Raw genomic sequence first — 23612 nt, forward strand, 5'->3', positions numbered from 1 at the left:
TGTACATTTGGGGAAGGGAGGTAAAGTGCCATGTTAAAACAACCAGGCGCCAAGATTATAACACTGGGGTTTTTCTTTGGTTTCCTAGAAGTGCAAACTTAGTTTTGTTCCCAATTTCTCGGGGATAATGTAGCCCACTGCCCCAATATAAGAGTTAGGTACAGATAATAGGTTTTTCTATTGTCCACTTTAAAAATGATCTATAGGCTGCTATTAAAAAAGACTCTCCAATAGTCTCAAGGGGCTTAAGAAGACATTTTATTTGTTCACTTGGTCCACAGAAGGGAAGCCAGTTTCACCCGAAGAAATGTGACTGAAGAATGAAGGGTACGTGTCCTTTCATTCATAATACTGACAAGTGATGCTGCAACTGTGTTTATACAAGAGCAAAACATCCAGTCAATTTAACTAAAATTCAGTCCAACAAGCAGTCAATCACCCAGCTATTTAACGTGCACAAGGCCAACTAATTAGATTGACTGTGTTTTTGATGTGTCACGTTGAAACTGAAAAAATACAGGTCTCAAAAACAATGTCTGAAAATAGTTGTAAAAAAAAAGAGCCCCTGCCCTCCACTCTTCCCCACCAAGTGGAGATAAAAATATTAAAAGGTGTTAAAAGATGTGCTTGGCAAAGCAATATACTAACTATTAAGAGACAGATAGAAACACACAGTAAACATAAATACACTATTATAAATTAGAATAATCTAATATTCTTTTTTGTCATCCAAGCACAATGTCTGCCATATAAGTTTGATAAATATTTAATAAATGGATTAAGCCTATTCAGACCATAGGAGGAAAAATTACAAATAGGTGACAGAAACTTAAGAACAAGACATGCTACCCATTGGAAAATTCTAATGGTAATTATTAATTTACTCAACGTGAGCCTTCAGTGAAAAGGTATGTAACATTTCGTAAGATTTAAGTAATTAAAAAAAAACTTTTGTAGCAACATGGATGAACCTAGAGATTATCATACTAAGCACACCAAGGACAAATATATGTCACTTATATGTGGAATCCAAAAAATGATGAAAATGAACTTATTTATAAAACAGAAATGGACCCACGGACATAGAAAACAAAAATGGTGATCAAAGGGGAGAGTTGGGGGGGGAATTAGTAGTTTGGGATTATATATGCACTCCTATATATGAAATAGATAACCAACAAGGACCTACTATATAGCACAGGGAACTATACTCAATATTTTGTAATAACCTATAAGGGAAAAAAATCTGAACAAGAACACACACACACACACACATATATATGAATCACTGTGCTGTACACCTGAAACTAACACAACATTGTAAATCAACTATACTTCAATTTAAAAAAAAAAACAACAACATTTTATGTCAAAAGAGATCCTATAAACATTTAGGATGTGATTATATTTGGGAAGTTTGAAATCAGACATTCAGAAACCTCAAATAACAAAATGTCATTTCTTTCCATTAGAAATGTTTCCTGAGATAGCAGAGAACTACAGTGAGAAAGTCAACACATGGAAAAATACAAGATGATATCAAGCCTTGCTAATATGAAACCGAGTCATTCCTGTACAGCTTCAAGTAAAAGATAGCAGGTCCCTTGGGAGAGAATTTAGAAATTTCTCTACTTGTATTTTGATGTTGGCAGGATCTCCCATTTGAGCCTATGAAATGTTTTCAGGGCAAAGTATTTTATTTCCACTTAATTGTTCTGACTAGAGCAAGTGTATCTTTTCTGCCGGGGATATGCTGAAGGTCTAGAGTGGTATATGAACTCCTGGGACACCCAGAGAGCCCTAAAGCAGCCAGTGTAGACAGTCTCAGGTGCTTTACAAACCATGGGTTTTTTTTTTTTTTCTTTTTTTGGCCCAGGCTTTCAATGAGGGGAGTGCCCCCTGGTGGAATTGCTTGAAAATATTATTAGAAAATGTTTTGATTGGAATGTGTTCATTACTTTAAAAAAAAATGATGTCACCTGAGAAAATTCTGGATGCAAAATGACTGCCATTGGAATCTGGATATGGGGAAGCATGTTTTGGTCCTGTCAGGTTGTTGTTACCTGAGTAGCTGAATTTATGGATTCAAGATGTATGTGGTCCTTGTTTTCCACTTCCCACAGGTGAAATACAGTTAGGACTTGCTGAGTTAGGTCAAGGTCATTTGCAGTACTCCCCCATGGTGGAGAGTAAGAGGCATTTCTTACTAAAAACTCTTTTTAATGCTAAAAAATAATATCTCAAGGTTATCATGTACCATACTTGTTATTGCTGAAACACCAGGATTAAAATGTATCAATACTGTGCCCCATAGGTGCTCAATAAATGTGTTGAACATAATTAAACAAAATCATTAGTCATTTTTGTTTCTGAAAAGAACTCAAGAATTTGTATGTTAGGTAGTAAGTTACCAGCACCTCATGGACATCAATTTTATTGGCAATGAGAACCTGCTTTTCCTTGTACTTCACATCTTCAAATCACTCAATATGCACTCTAAACATGAAAACGTCCAAGTATTCTGCATTGTCGTTCCATAGCAGTTGTGAGAACTCTCGTTTTTTCAATTAAAGAGAACCTGCTGATGAATTCCTAAACCTTTTTTACATTCCAGAAAGAGTTTACAAGTAAAATTCATTAGTACTTGTAAAAGAAAGAAAAACCTTCAATAAATATTATCAGTACTTCCAAAAGCTAATTATAAATTCTTTAAAATAGTAGATAAGCGAAAGAGACTGCCAATCTGAACAAAAAGCCTCTCTGGCCTCCTGTTTGTCTCCTCTTTGAACATAATCACTGATTCAAATAGATTTTATCAGCTTCATGGAACTTCAAAGCCCTCAGAAGGAAAATATGAATTGATGAAACCTCCCCCTAAAAATAAAACATGTAGAATATTCTTCAGGGCTACCTGTCTCTGTTGTTTGGTGAATTTTTAATCACATGTCCAGGTGAAAGATGACGTTCAAACTCCACCTACCACCTTGGACTCAAGCCAAAGAAGTTATAAGCAGACACATTTCTCTCTGTCGTTGGGAGGCCAAAAAGAGAGCTGTCACTTGGAGCACCTTTTTACCTTTTATTCAATAGTGATATGGAGAGTGGACTTTTCTTAAATTACACTGTGAAGAATTATAGGAACACAGCAGCAATTTCTGTTATACTTTCTCTCCACCACGTAATTTACAGAACTCAAATTCAATAAAACATTACATGATGGTCCATTACTGTTATCAGTTTTGAATAATCCATCTTCATTCTTTATTTTACTGGAAAATAAAGTGTGCCAAAGACAAGAGGAGGGGGGAAGGAAAAAGGGGAAAAGCCACAGGATGGGATCAGAGTTAAACTCCAGGTTTTGCTCTTTTTTTTTTAAAGGCACTAAAGAATACATTTTCTTCTATCACAACCTTTAAGTGGCAATAATACAGAAAAGTGAACTGAAAAGTATAAATCTAGAAGCTTCCACAATTTATTTTAGCTATAGGTTTCCATTAAAAAGACATCAAGTAGGCATAGCTGAGTGAATGATAGATGCTAAAAGCTAGTACCTTCAGCAATGAAAGAACATTTGCCCATCAATTCAGAAGGGGAAAAAGTCCTTAAAACAAGTGATTATATAAATTTCATCACAAATTTTCAGAAAAGGTAGACTTTTTTCTTTTTTAATAGTGATGCATGAAAGTCTTAAGAGAGGGGTATGTTTTAATTTAGGAGGAGCAATTAAGATGATGAGACAATTCTCCAATTAAGAGTTCAAACATGAAATCCAGGATTCTAGAGTTATACAGAGATGTCAATGGCTAAAATATTCTCAACTCACAACAGCATTGTTATTTGAATGTTTTAACGTACTGTTTATAGGATGCCAGTATCTTGATCCGATCATATCTTAGAACTTTGCATTTCTATGTACATATTTTGCATTAATTTCTTTAACCTGGAGCTGGAACTGCACACTGTAATAAGTGCACACAAATGTGTGCTGTGCGGTTTCACTCCGCAGAGCTCCTGCTCTATACATATGCATTAGCATGTGTATTTTCGTCCTCCACCCTCACACCATACACTCTCGCGCTGCACCTGCTTTTATTGAAATGCATACACTTTGAAATAAACACACGACATGCACGCATATGAATGTATAATCATTAAAATAAATGCAGCTGTGCATGTGCGCGTGCGTGCTGTTTCAGTATGACCACCAAAAAGACATGCATGCTTGCATGTTCCAAGGTGAATTTTCAATAAGTGAACACTTAAAGTACACAAAGAAAATGACTCTCATTGAAATCAGACAGCTTCAAACATGGCCCAACATCCCCTTTGACCAAGTACCAATTACCAACATAAAGGTTTAAAACCAAAGCCCTCTATCACCCTGGGCTCCAGATTCCCTTGAAAACATTAAGTCACTGTTTTCGATGTTAACCACAGAGATAACTATCTCTTCGAAGAGATTAATAGTGTATAAAAAGAGAGAAGACTCTGCCTTTTCCCCAGTAACAGAGCCTATAAATATCTGTGGAATTTGTCAATGTGAAAACCCAGGAAGAACAAATGGTCACTCCTGAGACTAATGCTTGGGACATTACGGCCCCAGAAAAGAAAAAACTGCACCAGTGGGTGGTGACCGCGCACTTTTCTCCTTTGGCTGGACTTTCTTCACCATATAAAACCCTTTCCTCGGTGCTTTAAGAAGTAACAATTTGCTCAATTTTCAAAATGCTTACTGGTGAATCTGTAAGTCATCTGCGACCATGTCAATGCTGTCTTGTGTGGGCTTTCAATTCAGTTCAACGAGCATCTTGCTGAACTTCTAGACAGAGACCTGTTTTTGCCCAGTACTCAGAACTACTGGTAGTTACAGCCATTTGCCAAAATAAAGGCTGCTGCCAGAGAGAGGACTGACCTCATTCATTCATTCATTTTATTTTTTTAAATGATGCCCTTCCATTAGGCATCATATTAAATTTACCAGCTAATAATGAACATATTTTTAAGCTGTCAAAATAAAGAACTAGGAAAAACCAACACAATTTAAACCTGAGAGGTACTTTACAACCACTCTTAAAAAACAGACAAATGGTGCACAAAAAAATGGTTAAAGAAACTAAAAACAAACACTGAGTTAAAGGCTTTGTAAGGCCTTCTAACTTTCAATCCAGTTAAGGCAAGCCAAAAATAAGTCACAGCTGGGATTCTCTAGGTATGGAAACTCTGCCAGCAAGGAATTAATACTAGATATTTTTGTACCAGGATTTTATTCTCATAATCGTGCAATAAACAAAATAACTTAAATATGAAAGGAAAGTATGAGTCAGGCCAAAAAAAAAAAAATGACAAAAGAAAGTACAGTGGCAAAACAAGAAAGTTAAAAGGACAATGTCCTCATTCTAATCAAAGTTACACATTTGTATGTGTGCGCGGGTGCACGCGTGTGCAGGTGCACGTGCGCGCATGCATGCCTGGGCCAAAAATAAATACCATACATATCATACTAGTTTTCAAGAAAAAGTTGTTTTAAAAAAATCCTCTCAAAATATTAAAAAAAATTTTTTTTAAAAAGAAGAAAAAAAACCTTCTCATTCACAGTTTGATAGAATCAATTTGTTTAGGGCTTTTCCAATATCTTTATCTCGGGCCTTCTTATATGTATCACCCTTTCTTCCCATCTTGCTAAATAAATATCTTCCTTGCTGATAATATCTTCACAGGAATTTGCCCAGGAGGACATGTCTATGGTTGCTTATGGGCCTCAAAGTATAAAATATTTACTGTCTGGCTTATTACAGAAAATGCCTGCTGATCCCTGGTCTAGGAAAGGTAGGTAGATAGAAGGCCAGGAGCCCAGTGCCTTACCAATGCCCTCGACCAAGTCCTGAGAGCTTTCTCAATCTGCTCAGATTCCATTACGTAAAAGCAGAGGTAATATCAGTTTGAAATATTTTTGATATTTATTCTTTTAAGGTTCCTGAATCAGGATCACTCTGTACACAGCCTTCTCTGCACATGGTAGAAGAGGTTATGATAAGGAGCTTAGTGATCAAATGTAGCCACCCCCGGGAACAGACAAAAAACAAGCACATAGGGAGGAGGAGAAAATGTTAGTACAGAGTAAAAGAATAAACACAAGTATCGATGGGATTAAAGAAGGAAGAGAAAAAGAGAGAGAGGAACCATTTACAAATAGAACAAAACTGACCTGAGTTCTGTTAAAAGCCACACGTGCAAATACTGCCTGGGAGATTCCTGCCCGTTTCAGTTCATCACGTACCCACTGGTAGATTTCGGAAGACACCTCTGTGTTGGTGGAAACCTGTTGCTCCAAAGGCTTATTCATAGATCTACTGACAGGGGGAGGGTGGTTCAAGTATTGTTGGTTTAAGGACTGCTGGGCTAGAAGTCTGTTCACTGCATACTGCTGGTTCAGCAGCTGGGCCATCACCAGCTGCTGGTTGACCAATTGAGGACTGATGGGTGTTGACACGAGCCCAGGGTGCAGGTTCGGAAGAGGGGTCCGGACAGAGGGTTGGCTGCCGTGGGAGAGCTGCGCGGGGGATGGAGGCTGCTCCACTGTGTTCCCTGGGACCGGCTGCTGGCCAAAGTTGACGTGGTTGGCACCTTGCTGGGATAGTTCGGAAAGACTATCCATCTCAACTGAAGTGGACAGAAAGTAAAATCATGTTAAACCAACAATGATGCCATGATAAGGTGCTCCCATCATTTCCTAAGCAAAGATGGCTGGCTCATGGACAGGCCAGAGAAACTAAGAACATTTCTATACGGAACTCAGCAGTTTGGGTTTTTACTTTAGACTTCTGCACAATGGCATAAGCTTTGAAAGGGAGGTGATGCTCTTTGATTTAACATTATAATGTGTTTTAGATCTAAGGCCTGAAATCAATTATTTTCAAGTTTTAATGGGACAAGTTTGAGGGTCAAACTATTATTCACTCTTACTTATTACCCCATGGAGGCTGATAAATTAATGTTTATTTTTATTTTTGACTGCATCCATGGCCTGTGGAAGTTCCTGGGCCAAGAATCAAACCCGCAACACAGCAGTGACCCAAGCTGCTGTAGTGACAATGCCAGTTCCTTAACCCGCTAGACCATCAGGGAACTCCAAAGCAATGTTTATTTTAAAATAGCTTCTAGAAGAACACTATTTGCTTATGGCAACTAGAATGAGTGAGCAGAGCTAAGAAAAGATCATGTGCAACTGAAGAAAAAAGAAATGTCCAAGTATTTTCTCATAATATATATTAACTGTTACTATTCTAGGCAAAAGGTTTGAAAGAAAAAAGAAGACATAAATGTCATTTACGTTCAGTTCTATCCTAGCCATGAATATAAAAAGTAATCAATATAATAAATAATAAAAGTGGTCATGATGATAAGTAATAATAACTGACTGAATACTAAACACTGCACTGAGTATCTTAGATGTCTTTTTTCATTTACTTCTAACTATCATGTTAGCAGGCAGGTATATCTGCAAATATTTCTTAGAATGTAGCAAATGATTTGTTGCATTCCAAGTCAGTATGCTCAGTATTGCTAAGAACCAAAGGCTTCCTGAAGAAGCTACAGTTATACCAGATGCTAATGACAATCTTTCGAGGAAGGGGTGGGGAGTCGTTCTAGTACAATGGTGATACTGTCAGGATTTTGCAATTTATTTCCACCCACCCAGGACGAAAGGATCGCCCTTGGCTAGATCCTTCATATGAACTGGCTGGGAGTGAGCAGTAAGTGTGTCAAATGCTTTGCTGCTACAAAGAGGAGACTGGTATGATGCTCTGGACCAGAAAGACTGAGGACAGAAAATAGGTGAGTCTTTTCAAATAGTATACCAGGCTTCCCATGTATGGACTGTAGGTTGATTTTAATCATCATTTCTCTTTTTAAATATTCAGACTTCATAGTTAGAGGAACTTATTGTACTGCTATCATCACTGATATATGCAAAATATAGCTAAGAGTTGGGGAAGAAACCTTCCATTTCTACCAGTGATATCAGCCCAAGTGGGCCATTCTCAGGGAATAGTAATTCAAGCAATTATTCCAAAAATGATGCATTGTCTTCATTACAGCTCTAAGCTATAAAAGGCAAAGAATCTGTTTTGGTAGATGGATGGTTTTGCTTCAAATATTAAAAGCTAAAACATGCTCAAAATTCAGGTTCTCTTGCCTCTTCAAATCTTAAGGGGAAATTATTATTGTTGTTTTATTAAATGACTGTAATGGAAGGAAACAGAGGTAGATTTAAAGCAGGACATAATGCTATGCATATTAAATATCCCATTCCTATATTATTTTAAAATCTTCCATTTGGAAAGTACAAGTATGTGAAGAAAAACCTTAATAGAAATTAAAACATTAACTTTAATCACCATGTTTGCTTTCACCAACACTAACAAACTCAACAGGGAGAAAATGTCACAATCCAAATCCTCAGGTACAACACACAACTTTTATCTGTCATTTCACGCTGCAGATAATTTTAATGTATTTCCTGTGTAACAAATATTGACCTGAAGTTACATATTAAGATAAGAGGCTATGTTGGCACTGAAAGTTTAAAAAAGATGTAATGGTTCTTTGGGATAGATGGCAAAGCAGTTGCTCACCAAAGTGCCTATCTAGTGGGGCTGGAAATTACAGCTCTAAAAATCACTTGTTCTCAACTGTGGAGATTATATATACAAAATTCAATTGCCTTAAAAATTGAATATAAAAACAGGCACTTTCCCTTTCTCTCAAACAAAACACCTAAAACGTGAAGGCATGATTTATCTCTGAGAGAAACCATAGCTAATATTAGTTATTCAAGGCCTGGTTAGGTCTTCACTGAGATGTTAAAAAATGACAGCTCCCTCCCTCTCTCCTCCATCTCCTGCATGTCTGACAACCAAGTCAGTTGGGCTGATTTAAACACAAACATTTATTGAATTTAATTATCTCATTATACTCAGACCCATTCCCCACCCTCAAAGAAACATTCTAAATTGATCTCTAATTGGGCAATCACAAGACCTGGCTTTAGATGTGACTTGGATAAACCCCCAAATGACACGTAATGGTATGTAGCCATTGCTGCGACGGCTTTCTGCTTACCCATCATGTCTTTTGTCTTCTTGAAATGTTTGTACCACCTTCCAAATTCTTGACATTTTGCTGCTGAGACATTTGCATAGTAAGTACTGTTCACAATGGAAGAAATCATACTCTGTATGAAGAGAAGAGGGGGGAACAGTTGTAATACACAGTGGCACAAGCTAGAACACAGACATGTTTCCAATTGCGGAAACTGGATTTTCTGTTTGTTTGTTTTTGGTCACACCCATGGCATGAGGACATTCTGCACCAGGGAGCAAACCCATGTCACAGCAGTGACAATGCCAGGTCCTTAACACACTGAGGCACCAGGGAACTCCAGAAACTACGCATTTTTTAAAGCAATGGAGTACCACTACATTTTTGTTTCACACTTTAGCCTAAAGCTTTAACTTCTTTAAATTCATTAAGTACATCATCAAATGTTTATTTAAGTAGAAAGCAACAGTCCACTGAGTATACAAGAGTATAAAGCTATCACACCCAGACTTTGCTTGGATATGTATGGGACCTCCATCACTGTCATCTATTCCTGGACTACCAAACTTCTGCCGATCCCAGTATATTCAAATACTTGAAGATGACTTTCTGATTGCAATTCATAAATAAATGCCACTTTGTGGTTTAGTGACTAGATTCACCATCCTTGTAACTTCCAGGATGACCCAGGGACCAGCAATATCAGCATTATCAGGAGGCTTATTAAAAATGCAGAATATTGGGCCTTACCCCAGACCTAGTCATTCAGCACCTGCATTTTAATCTGATCCCCAGGGATTTGCAGGCACATTAAAGTTTAGGAAACACCCCCTTGCACTTTCCACTCATATTATTTGGGTTTCAACTGGACGTAAATTAACATTGTCCCAAGGCTGACAGACCACATTTAGGAAGAAAAAAGATCCTCTATCGGAAGAAAAAAAAAATGCTGTATTCTTATTGCTAGCATCATATACAGTAAAGCTTGGATTTTGAATTTTAAACTAACCATAATCATTTTAAATATATGCATTTCACAGTAACTAATTTCTCAAGGATACCACAGAAAAGAAAATGACCTATTTTGTCACTTGTCTTTATCCAGATCCTAATGAAAGCCTGGAAAACAGAGTCGACTGTTTAACATGGAAACATGAAGAAAGAACGATGTTGATGTACCACTAGTTTTGTTTTGTTTTTTTTTTTTAAACTCATTTTCAGTGAAGAAAAGTGTTTTCTTCCCAGCAAACTTTGGTTCTGGTAGTTTAGTGACTTGTTCCTGGTTATTTTTAACTACAACACTCATATTCTCTAGTAGCAGCTAAATTAATTTTCTAATTAATTTCCTAAATAATTCCTATGACAAGGAATAATTAGACTGCAGTACCAATCCGTCCTCTACCCCTATTTGTAGAAACATAAGAACTAACATTTCAGACTTCAGTTGGTCTGTGGTGAAATCATTTACAGAAGGCAGTACTGTTTGGGAGGCAATGAACAACTAGAAAAGCCAGTTTGGGGACAAAAGTATTTTTACAACATTATCTTTAAACTACTTCTAATGTAAAGCCCTTTGGTTATCATTGGTTCTTCTGACACCCATTATCCGTGGTAATTCTAGAACATGCACCCATTCCCATAATATGTAAATCTTGGGTATCTTTGAAGACCTTCCAGTGAAGGATGAGCCTGAGTTGCATTATTGATATAAAACATGGCTATCTTCCCTAAGAGACACTGTGATATTTTTTTTTGACACTTCCTACTTGATAGTCATTTTCACATTTTATTTCTCTTTTTAAGACGTTCTTAATGATGCTCTGCCATTAATCCAGACTAAGAGTGTCCCTCAATCCAGGGTACAAAAAGATACTTAGCAAGGTTGCCAAAACCAGAGCCAGAAGATTACCTGATCCAGTTAACAATCTGTCAGCTTCAATCACACTTACTCTTTTATAACGATGGATCAATAAAGTTAGACGCTAATAAAACTACTGAGGTGGCTGATGGATCATGATGGTTCTGCAAATGGCCGAGAACCCGTGTTCTCCCACTTTGGTCCAATTTAAAAAAAATTATTACTCTTCAACTTAGACATGCTGAAGATTCTTAAAGGTTAATATAACAGCGCACATAAATTTTAGATGCAGTTTATGTCCTAATTTTCAGAAATGTATGAAATATCTAAATTTTGCTGACGTTTTTGACAAGCATCTAGGCTACCTGACTTTGCTGATAGTTCAATATATGAGATTTGTTCTTTGCCCCACCTACTATGTGGCTGGCTGGTACTAGGAATACAAAGGTAAGACACAGCCTCTGCCCACAAGAAGTTTACCATCTAGTAGGAAGAGACATGTAAACAGATCATTTCAATTTAATATGATTCAGTAAACCAACAGTGGAAAATATATTGGGGAAGGGGGGTGGGGAATTAGGATGAAAAATAATGTGAGGGGGAAAAACATCTAAAATATTTTTATAAAACTTGAGCCTATATGTAATAGTGCTATGTAGTTCATTATTATCCATATGTGGAAAATAATATCCAATGTGTGTGAGCATCAAAGATTCTCCCTGCCCTTGTGTAACCCTAAATTGGTAGGCTCTATCCTTAAGTGACTTTCTGGATGCTTTCTACTCTGCCAAGTGGTGTGTGCTTAGGGAACTCTGATTAATGTAAATATTAGCCTAAGCAAGACATAAATCAAAAGGCTAATCCACAGGTTATGACACATGCCAAAGCAACTTTTTAGATTCTCTTTCTGTGCTTTTAGGGGGCTGGAAAATATTTCATAATTCAGGTAACTTGGGGTCACCTCTATTTTTATTGGAACAATATGCAGTGATCTGTACAACTAAATTGCTCATATAGCCACAACATGAGACTTTTTTTTCCCCATCTGGTAAAAATCCCTACTGAAGGCTTAGGCATGGCATCTGACTATGAGTTTCAAGGGTGAGAAAGAGAGGTTTTGGAATATTGCAGGGCACATGGTATTTGAAATATCATATTCAATCATGTATCTTCAATTTGGAAAATCATAAAGAAAACACCTACTGTTTTGATAAAACAAAGAACAGAGAGTCAAGATTGATAATATTTTCCTACTGTGTGAGGATGAACAGGGGTAGGTAACAAAGATCCACATTTTTAAAGAGAGAGGCTTGGGATTTTTCTGTCAATCAAAAGGAGATACTGGTTTGAAAAGATTGCTAACTAAAAAGATTACTCAGTAAGCTATGAGTGCATGCAGGTCTGGAGGTCTGTATTACTTTCCAGCCCAAATGCTCATGGATTAAATGTACACCAAACGCGTTCATTTGATGAAGTGGAATAAGCCAAACCTGCATTCAAGTCCAAGATGTGTTGTACACTGGTAGTGTGACCTTGCTCAACCACTATGACTATTCCCCATATTGAACCAGAATGACCGCAGTAGTCACCTCATGAGGTTGTTCTGAAAATACATTCATATGGGTTTTTTTTTTTTTTCTATTAATTCAGCAGATGTCTACAGAACTCCTACTATATCCCCAGCAATGGACAAGTCACCAGAAAGATAACAACTTGAAGAGATATACTATCTCCACTTGGCAGACAATACCTAAAATAATTAATGTGATGCAATTAACCCAGAGCCTGGAACATTCCAAGTATGGACTTAAGGGAAGTTAACTTCTATGATCACCCTCCACCTCCCTCCTCCCTGGCTTTTATTGTATGATCAGGTTTCAGGTCAGTGAAAGACTATGCTTTATTTATTTTTGCTTTTTAGAGCTGAACCTGCAGCATATGGAAGTTCCCAGGCTAGGGGTTGAATCAGAGCTGCAGCTGCCAGCCTATACCACAGCCACAGCAATGCAGGATCCAAGCCCAGTCTGCGACCTACACCACAGTTCACAGCAACACGGGATCCTTAAACTGCTGAGCGAGGCCAGGCATTGAACCCACATCTTCATGGATCTTAGTCGGGTTCATTAACCACTGAGCCACGAAGTGAACTCCCAAGACTATTTTTTAAATAACAGAGGAGTGTTAGATACAATTTTCAAATGATGCATTTTAGGTCAAAAAAATTTCTGTATGAAACACAAATAGTATACAAATTAAACGATAAAATTACAAGTTAGGTCAAGGGATAACAAGGAAAAACACCAGTGAAAAAGAGTATTTCCATTTGTTTCAATATTCCAATTTGGTGGTATCTTTGGAAGCTGGCTTGTAGGTCCCAGGTGCTAGATACAAGTCCTACCTGGTGTTAGATCCAAGCCTTCTCCCATCTCTGGCTAACAATGGCTCTCCCTTTAGGCTATAATTTCAGGGGGCACTCCTGCAAAGCTTTTTCCTGCCCACTCAAATACCCTGTACATAGCCCTGCTCTGGTATGCTATTTATTTCCTACTAGGCAGTAAGCCTTGGGTCTTATCTCCATAGATAAGACCTGGATTCATCACAGGGCTGGGCACAGATCTGGTGATCAATGAAAGGTCACTGAAATAAGTCATTACTTCAGGCTACCAGAAAATCCTCTTCTCCCTTTGTTTTCCTAAAGGTCAAAGGTAAGAGCAGCTTAATTGTCATGGGAATCTTTTAAATCCATCACTTTTAGCTGTCAAGATAGAACTCAGAGAGTCTGAAGAACCTTTGTTCTTTAATTTGCAAGAGATCCCTTTCCCAGGTTTTTTAAGCTCCATCCACACAGATGTCTCGGAAGTCACAGAGCTCGGTGCTGACGTTATCCCAGCTCTCTGGGTGTCTATTTATACGAGCTCTCCAAAGCACTGGGGGAAAGGGGACGACTTGCATTGGATGTCTTCCTATTCGGTGGCCAGTCTGTGTAAAGCATCCATGCTTGCTCAGGGAATAAAATAAGCAGGCTGATAAAACTCCGTTTTAAATCCCAAGTTCAAACGCTCCGCGGTAACACAGATCAATGGATAGGCCCCCAGCTGCCAGTGTCGGGAAATACAATTTGGAAGTCGGCAGAAATTGGCTGTGGGTCTCCTAACCCCCGTGTGACACAATGCTCTCCTCCTAGGAGCCAAGTTGTAAGCTTTTCTAAGATCCGTGAAGCACATGTCTGCAGCCTATGAGGAGCTCCGCTCTTTCTGAGAGTCTGCTGAAGTTCCGATCTGAAAGAATGCCATCTTCACAGAAACCCTGGTACTCTAGAATGATACCATCTGCCACAGGCTGAGCTTCCTTTTCAGCCAAATACATTATTTATAACCTTTCTAATTGTGAAAAGGTAAGGGTGGAATTTTTCTAACGCCTGACTTAGATAGGGCTAGAACACTCTGAACCTCTGCTCTCAAATACTGCAGGTCTCTACATTTGAGAAACAAACACCTGAACCCACAAGGAACTGGTGGCGGTTACACAATTTTTCAAAACATTCTTTTCTTTCAAACCCCTGTTAGAATAGGACATACACTAGAGGTAGGTATTTATAACACATTTAGAAACTGAAGGAGGATAGTTTTATTTTTCTCCTTGGTCATCTCATAGCTGAGGAAGAGGTGTGAGGAGAGGTGAGGCCTCCTGAAAAAAAGGTCCCTCAATTGAGGAAAGGCACTCATCTGATTACCCTTAAAATTGCTTTGTTGTGCCTTTAACAACAACAAAAAAACCCACCCCAAAACAATGCTAATCAGGTTATTCAATCATTTAAACCAAAACTGTTCATGCTTTTCTGCCAAATCAACCAACCACAGCAAAATCTGTTATCTCTGATTGCTCAGCTTCCAGTCAAAAAACAGTTAACCCCCACTATACCAAAAGTTTTCCAAAATATCCTCTGAGTGCTGCAGGCTCATGGGGAAGAGAGAGAGAGAAAGCCATGTCGTCTTTAAAGGGTGACTGGAGTGATGTACCATATTTGCATATTACAATATACTCTAATAAACTAAGCAGCCTGTACCGGAAGCCAGCAGCTCCCCGGCATTTCATGTGTTCTTCATACAGGCTTTTCCTGCGCAAATTTTTTTTTTTTTTTAAACAGGACTGTGATATCATGATCAAAACTTCCTAAAGACTTGCTGATAGTGTGACTGAGGTGGGAGGAGGTAGAAGGGCCTCTACAAAATGGAGGTTCACCCCCTGTTTAAAGCTTTCAGGCTCCATCAGCAGAGAGGGCAAAAGCTACAACATCTTATTTACACAATTATCTAAATACGATTAAACAGCTGATGGACAAATATTAAACTGGAAAATGTATAGTCATTTCAGCTTAATGTAATCCTCTTTCTGTAAACACCCAAGATGATTTTTTTCAACCCGAACAGTCCTGACATCTCATAAGCCTAAGGGTGAATAGCAAGAGATTGTTTTTGATAGTTATAAATATTCAAAAGACATGCAGACCATCTGCTTTCATAATACAGGTAAAGCAAGACTGAAATGGTGACTGCTGTATAAAAATGATTCTTTTAACAAAGTCTTCCTCTCCTCGAAAACTATAAAGACAGATGTCAAAAACTGTTTACACAGAGCAATCAGGAGCGTGCAAAATGTAATATTCCTTTTACACACAGTGCTTGCTAAAGAGATTTTTTTTTTCTTTTTCTTCCCATCTGTGTGTTGCAACACATTTCTACAAGTTAAAAACATTTTTTTTTCAAACAGAGATCTCATGAATACCCAAAAACATGCTATCTGGTTTCTGAATGCTAATTAATTTCAACTAAGGAATCTGAATATCTTCTTCTGTAGGAAGGAATGTATGTTTTGAATCGGAATACTCTAAAGACAGCAAGGGAAATCATCTTGTACAGGTTTAGTTCTGTAAGGCGATTTTTCATGGTTCTACCTTGTCTGTAGTGTATATGTAAGGTCTATGTTTTAAATGAAAGCACATCACTGCTAATATCTTTGGCATAAAGTCTAAAATCATTGTTTTCTGAAATAAATGTCCTTGCATGCAAAATGTATATAAGGAAACCTTTAACTTCTCAGTCGACACAGAGTGATGCTTTATAAAGCCTCACAGTTAATTTTCAGGGCTGGAACACGAATCTTGACAGTAACCTTTTTATGTATTGTATTAATGGCACAGAGACATTAAGCACCTTTTTATAATTTTCAATAAAATGAGCATTTACTGAACAATCTGTCAAACTGCTGGCTCTCTATTCTTTTACATCTTTATTTTTTGAAAAGTGTTAACATCACACACTCTGATGGCCTTCCCCTTCCTCCAGGTCCTGTCTGCCTATGGCCTGAGTTTTCACAGAAGGTTTTTATATGCCTGTAGTAGAAACTCACTCCAGATCAAATGGAATCAACTCTACATTCAAATACTATTTTAAGAGAGATTCTCAGTAAATGGGTTTTTTTTTTTCAATCCAAAAGATATCGAATATTACAAATAAGCTCTAAAAGGCATCATGGTGACCTGGAATGAATCTATTGAAAATTCGCAGGTAGGTCCCCATCTGGTATCAGGGGGTAGAGGTGGGGTGGAAGGGAAACAGGCTTCAATATATAGAAAGCAAATGGCAGGATTTCTAAGTGTCATATTCTGTTTGTGATGTTAGCTTATGTTCCTCAAATCTTTCCCTCTGGATCCTCTATTGCTTTCTAAGCTAGTCTCTTGGGAGAAACAACTGGGGCATATTCAGAACCTCACTGTGTTGAGAAGAGACTAATCACTTCTAGAATTTACCTAAAACTCCAGTTGTCAGAGTTAAAGCTCTTGCCATCCCGATCAATCCCAGTGTCTGAAAATGGCATCTCTACACAAAGTAACCTTTGTATGGTACTAAAAATAAAAACTTGGTACACAGACCCAAAGGAATAGAAAAGGAAGGACAAAGAGAACCCACTCAATTCTGTTTTAATTTTCTTACCATGTTTCCTAAAAGTGAATATGTGATCATTTCAAAGCACATCTATTTAATGATTTAAATATCCAATTCATAATTTTTAAAGAAAACGTTGGTTCACCATTCACACGGCTTTTCCACATAATTAAAGTAATTTTTACATAAGTCCTAGATAATATCTTTGACCAGATTCTCTATTCTATCTTTTGGATAAGTATCCATCTAGATCTTTCTTATGATATTAAAACTATCTTATTCAAACTAATTGAATATGCTGGTAAAGAGCTTACATTAGAAAATATTTGTTTAAAAAGTGTATTACTACAAAAGGCATGCAATATTTCAAATTAATTGCACATAGAGGCTTACGTTTGTTCATCTGCAATATGAAGGAAAATGAACCAGACAACCTCCAAGGTCCCTTTTAACAGCGTTAAGATTCTATGAGATCTATATGTATTCCCAATCAGAGGTCCTATAGGGTCTTCTTTCATGACTAAAGAAGGTGCAACAGTAATACGTATCAATTCAGAGGCACTGTGCAAACATCCCCAACTACAGTTTTATTTTTTAGCAAGCTTCAAAGTCCCTTGGTATCTTGCTTATAAGATGATTATTAAAAATATACCCACTATTATTAAACATTATGCTACTCCAAATAGAATTTTCACAAGTTTTTCATTAGATAAATCTAAATCTAATAAGTCTTATTTGATTTTTTTTTTTATTTTGCTTTTTAGGGCTGCACCCACAGCATATGGAAGTTCCCGGGCTAGGGGTTGAATCAGAGCTGCAGCTGCCAGCCTACGCCATAGCCAAAGCCATGCCAGATCCTTAACCTACTGAGTGAGGCCAGGGGTCAAACAACATCTTCATGGATAATAGCCAGGTTCGTTACTGCTGAGCTGCAATGGGAACACTAAAGCTTATTTGATTTTATAGCAAAAACTGTTTCCTAAGATTCTAAATCTTAAGCACTCTTACCAATTTTCCCCTTTGGGGAAATGCTTGCTTATTCTTTTTCTGAAGCCCCTTATGGGGTTAAATCCTCTCTTCTCTATGGATATTAAAATTTCTAGTATTTGTACTTATTACAGAAAAAGATACCAAATTTGTATTAAATTCCAGATAAAGTATTTTGAAAAACTTTAAGCCACAGAGTGAAAAAAAGAACGACTCATTTTTTTTTTCTAAAAGTAAATACTAGAATTAGGCTCTGTAACTCTTTCACAGATTTTATATTCCTTCCTTTGCTGTATAAACGCTACTAGATTTTAAGTCACATTGCCTAAAAACTGGTGAGCAAAGTTAAGTCTGGTTTTCGGCTTTTAGGGGGCCAAAAACTTTCCCTGGGAGTCTCATGAATCCAATGGAAGTTCTCCCCACCTATTTACTCCCCAAAAGAGTCTTGGAAATTCTGGGTATGCACAAACCCTTGAGCGTCCAGTGTAGCACCCATGGATCCCACTCAGATATAAGACAAGATTTCACAGGAGGCTAAGGGCTAAATCGTATCCTTGATTTCCCTCTTTAATTAGTTGTTGACCAAGATTTCCCATATCTACTAAACAGATATAAATCAATGTCACCTCTGGATTGGTCATAGAGAAAAACCAAATTAATCTGGCTCATCTCTATCAATATTATGAAACTGTTCACTGTTTAGGAAAATGCTTTACACTATGTAATCACCTCTTTGGGAGTTATGACGAAATGGTAAAACTGTGCTGGAGGGGCTGTCCATCATTAAGCAATGAGCCCTGCGCATCACTAGGGGTGTGAGCGCCAGGCTGAGCTGGTGTTCCTGCAGAAGAGTGGACAAATCAAGTCCCTGAGGCCCGTTCTGGAATGGCTGAACACTTATCTACACTTGCAGCGCTCTCTAAATTCAGGTGATTCTGGACCTTCACACAGCTGACTCTTTACACATTATATGTTTATAGCCCCAAACGGAGTCTCCAATGCCAAATGTGAACTTTGGAACCTCAGCTGAGCAGGGACCTTGTGAGCTAACATGGGGTGGCACCAACTGCTAGCATACACATAGTGGCAGCGCCAGCATGTTGGCCTATAAATCATTTGATTCTGCTACTGACATTTCTCCTCTTTATATATTTTTTAAACGTGAGAAGGAGACACAGGAAATTAATAGTTAAAAGGTGTGGGTCACAAATATAACACATTTGAGACAAAATAAAAACTATTAGCTCCACTGAAATAGATGTTCGATTATAAAAGAAAAAAGTTAAATGAGCATGGAAATATTACAGTGACATAGACTTAGGTCTTGCATTGCATTTCTTAGATTTCCAGGGTCGCTTGTACCTCCTAAGACTATTGTTCTGCTTACAAACATATAAGTTTAATACATATACTCAAAGAAAAATACAGGACAGCTTGAAATATCAGTAGGATTTCTTCAAGGAAAATGCAGAAGTAATTTGCTCGTTGTTAGGTAAATTAAAATTCAGAATTAAGTGTAATTTGGAAGACATTTTATAAAGTCAGATATTATAGATAAGACTATATATAAAACACTACTAATAAAATTACTGACATGGTTTATTGGTTCATGAAATAAAAGTGATGAAAATTCTATGAGGCTGTTTTGGTTTGACAAATATTCCTGAGATCCTACTGTGTGTCAGATCTATGACTGTGATGATCACAAAAACTTAACTCCTTTTTGACCATCAATTACAGAGATTCTAGTTAGTCCACAGATACAGAACAATGTGGAAAGTGCTATGGGGAGTGCATAAAAGGGGGACAAAGCCTTGAGTGTAGGGAGTTGGGGTGAGGATAAAGGAAGGAACACTGTGAAAAATTCACATCCAGAGGATAGTCCCCGTGAGGCATCTTTTTCCTCTTTGACACTATTTAGTCTAAGATACCATATCTGCTTAACTTGCAAACCTGCTTATTTAACGCATAATGCTTGAGTCTTCCCCCACTTCTATTTTAAGATACATAGGAACTTTATAAATGATTCTAAGGACAGTGCTAAAAGTATTCCTTAAAGGTGAGAATGAGTTATAAAACAGTCCTCTAATTTTTTCACAGAAGTTCTTGGTTGTTTTCATAAAAAGTGATGCATACATCAAAATCTTCTATGTAGCAACAAAGTTTCTTAGACCCACACATGCGATTTCAAACACTCCATCTCCATACTGTAGAAAAACAAATAATGTTATAGTATACTTTAGGAACAGAGTGTTGTTCTAAATGCTTTGTAAGTATTAACTCATGTAATTCTCTTAACAATCCTGAAAAATTGGGACTATTATCTTCCTACTTTATAGATGAGTAAATTGAGGCATGGAGAGTCACTTGCTTGAATTTACAGAGAGGTAACGACAGAGCACACATTCCTGACTCCTATGGAACGGAATGTTATTAGCTCACTAATTACATGATGATGGTAAAAAGCTATAACACAAAGACTCACAGAAAAAGGGGCAGAATGCAGTTCTGATGAAATACATCAATTCAAGAAACAGCCCCATCAAGATAAAAAGAAAATGGAATCAAGTTCTGTCCTATGTTAATATAAACCAAGAGTTTCAATACATCTGGGTAAATATTCATTGCGATGTTTCACAGTTAATACTTATTTTGGTTAGCTCCACACTTTTAAGTGCACAGGAATAAATGTGGGACTGACAGTAAAATGGGACCAGCCTGGGACAGTTGAGTGGTACCCAATGATGAAAGACCCAGTCTTGTCATCTAAATGAGAATGTGATCTCAAACAGTGCTAACAAAGTTTTCATCGTTCTTAACTTTTCAACATTTCAAATGGTTTACATCTTTAACTTCTTTGAGTAAACTCGTTCAGCATTTTTATGAGAAAATATTGCAATACAAGAGAATTGTTTTTTGTCTTTTGGTTTTTTTTGAAAAGAAGGAAGGAAAGGATGATGACTAAAGAGGATAAAGTTTTAGAGTAAGAATGAGAAAAAGGAAAGACTATTAAAGGAAGTCAGCCACCTTCTCCACAACAAGGAATTTTGCAACCTTCTGAATTGTCCAGGGTGAAATGCCAGCACCCCATAAGATGACTGCATATTAGAACACAATACAATCTTATATTTCTGTAGCGCCCTTCATGTAAGAATCCCAGGGCGCTTCACAATCATTATGAGTTAAAATTAAAACTGAAGCGCATACAATTCCTAATAGAACCATTTTAAAAATGCTAAACAGAACAAATAACTTTTAAGTCTAGATTTAAAAGTCCCAGCAGCCTGAGAGCTCCTTTCTTCAATTGGCAATGAGCTGCAGCCCGGCTGGCTGAAGCTCTCTCCAGTTATGTTAAAGGCTCTCCTATGGTTTTGTTTTTTTGTTTGTTTGTTTGTCTGTTTGTTTTTTATACTCAGAGCATGTTAGATCGAGCAGTTTCCAAGGAAAGAGGAAAAAAAAATTGGATGTTTGTATTTGTTTGTTTTGATTATTCTGAATTTATGGTTTTCTGTTTGTTTATGAGTTTGTTTGGGGCCCAAATCAGACATGAAATAAAACAGGTTTAAAAAGCAAAGCCAGATAAAGTCCAGCTTGAAATTTAAGTAGTCATTTCGACAAAAGACACTCCAAAAGCAAATTAAAACTAGCTCTATTTCAGCAAGAAAATCTGATTGATTGGCATAATTTGGTTAACTTTCTAAAAAAACAGAAAAGAGCATTTAACAGGCTTTCTCTCAGGCCTGTCTACTCCTAAGCCTCAGCAGTATTTATCATTCTGCAAATCACAAAATAGGGGAAATGCACTCCTGATATGGTAATTTTCCTTGCATTAGTGATTTCTGAGGTCAAAGGAAACCTGTTCAGATCTAAAACAAAGCATGGTAAAAATCTATTAAGTGAAAATGAAGTACTTATACCTTGTTAAAGCACTCCTAAATTGGTAGGGCTTAAACTCTTTCATGTTCTACTATTGTGAAAAGAGAGCGACTATAAAATATTTGAGATCCACCCATTTTAAGTTAGATGCTTTATTAAGTTTAGCTTTTTTGATGAATATATCAGAAAGGTTATAGGGCACTAACATCAAAGCACAGTAAAACACTTATGTATCTAAAGTGGCTAAAAATGAACCTGATATATGAGATGGAAAAAGGAAGACGTAATTTGGAGGACTTGTCTACTGTAGATTCCGTGTATTATATTATTAACACAGAACTGATACCACGCTGTCTATTTTGAGAGAGGTACTAGAGTGAAGTAATAACTGGTTCAAAAAGAAAAGAAAAAATTTCTTGGTGTAGTTTAGCAGTTCACACCACTACCCCATATAAAGCTGGTTTACCATTTCCTTTATGGATCTTGCCATTAATACAATTGCTGAAAGTGGTCATAAAATCCAATTAGTATCACGCACTTCAGTGCCTGGCAAAGCAGATATTCACAACCTCAGATTCCTATGGGCAATAGAGTTAAAACTGGGGAAAGTTTTATAATTTAAAAAAGGAAAGAAAAGAGGTAGATCTTCTCAAAATAAATGATATTTGACGACAAGATTTATAATAGATTTACAACAATATGCTTGGGAAGGGGAGGTACAAAATCCTACCAGCACATCTCAAAGTAGAAATTTTATTTTTAAGTGGAGCTGCCAGTTATACCCTCATTCGTCCTATCAAAGCCAGTGGATGATTAGGGTCTACATTTTCATATAGACTCAAGAAATTGCCCACTGTTTCCCATGCAACTGCCTAACATTGTCTTAGGGCTCAAACAAAAAGGCTATTAGCTCCATTATACCTACTGATGCAGAAAGGATGTCGGTGGGGTTGGGGACATGTCGAGTGGAGAAGTGACTGACACAGAGCAATTACAATCAAGCCTTTTGGAACCTCCCAAATATCAGATTATCCCATGGTCTAAATCAACCTTGCATGCCCTAAATTAGGGAAATGAAACAATGGTATTTTTAAAGGAAGTCAATGTCAGAATGTCAAAATCAAAGACACAACAACAAAACATACGCTAAAGAAAAAATTCAACAGGGAGAATAAATACAATTGGAAAACTATAAGTAGTTATCAATACTTCAGAGAAATGTATTTTATAAAAGATCAAAATTGGAAAAAGTATTTTTTAAAAAGTCCCATATCTATCTATCTATCTATCTATGTATCTATCTATCCACCTACCTACCTACCTAGAATAGTTGGTTAGAATCACAGGGTCTGTGTATGAATTCTTGTTCCTCTGCTTCACCAGCTCTGTAACTCAAACATTTCACGGCTCAGATTCCTTAACTGAAAATGGGGATATAAAACTATCTGCCACTTAGGGTGAAAAACATGCTTTTGATACTGCAACAGGACTAAATCAAAGTTATTATTATTTCAACTATTAAGATGTGTCATCCTTATTACTCTATAGGAAATAGGATGCTTGTCACAGAGCAGATTGTTAATACATACTTTTGAATGAATGTCTGTGAATATGTGAATAAATTTCATAGGTTAGACTCGCTTGTGAAATATAATATATGCATACTGATTTGGAAATTCTCTGGAGAGAATGAGATTATTAATGTTTATTAAAAATTTTTCAGAAATGTCATTTCAGTACAAAAATTATGGAAAAATAACAAAGTGCAATTTAAAAAATCATATATATGTGTGTGTGTGTGTGTATATATATATACATATATATCCCTAATGGATAGGAATTTT

At 37.0% G+C, this 23612-nt stretch overlaps 1 protein-coding gene across 7 annotated transcripts in view; it reads right to left on the reverse strand.

The window, feature by feature from the left end:
- SATB1 (SATB homeobox 1) overlaps positions 1–23612 on the reverse strand; it is a 103320-nt gene that overhangs the window by 44627 nt on the left and 35081 nt on the right. For all 7 annotated transcript variants that reach the window (XM_047768990.1, XM_047769043.1, XM_047769015.1 and 4 more), the window contains 2 exons: positions 9124–9235; positions 6206–6660 (listed from right to left, as the gene is read on the reverse strand). In XM_047768990.1, the coding sequence (XP_047624946.1) occupies positions 6206–6660; positions 9124–9235 (567 nt within the window). The remainder of the gene's footprint in view (positions 1–6205; positions 6661–9123; positions 9236–23612) is intronic.

Source organism: Phacochoerus africanus, chromosome 1, assembly GCF_016906955.1.
Source record: "Phacochoerus africanus isolate WHEZ1 chromosome 1, ROS_Pafr_v1, whole genome shotgun sequence".
In the NCBI taxonomy this organism is placed as follows: Eukaryota; Metazoa; Chordata; class Mammalia; order Artiodactyla; family Suidae; genus Phacochoerus; species Phacochoerus africanus.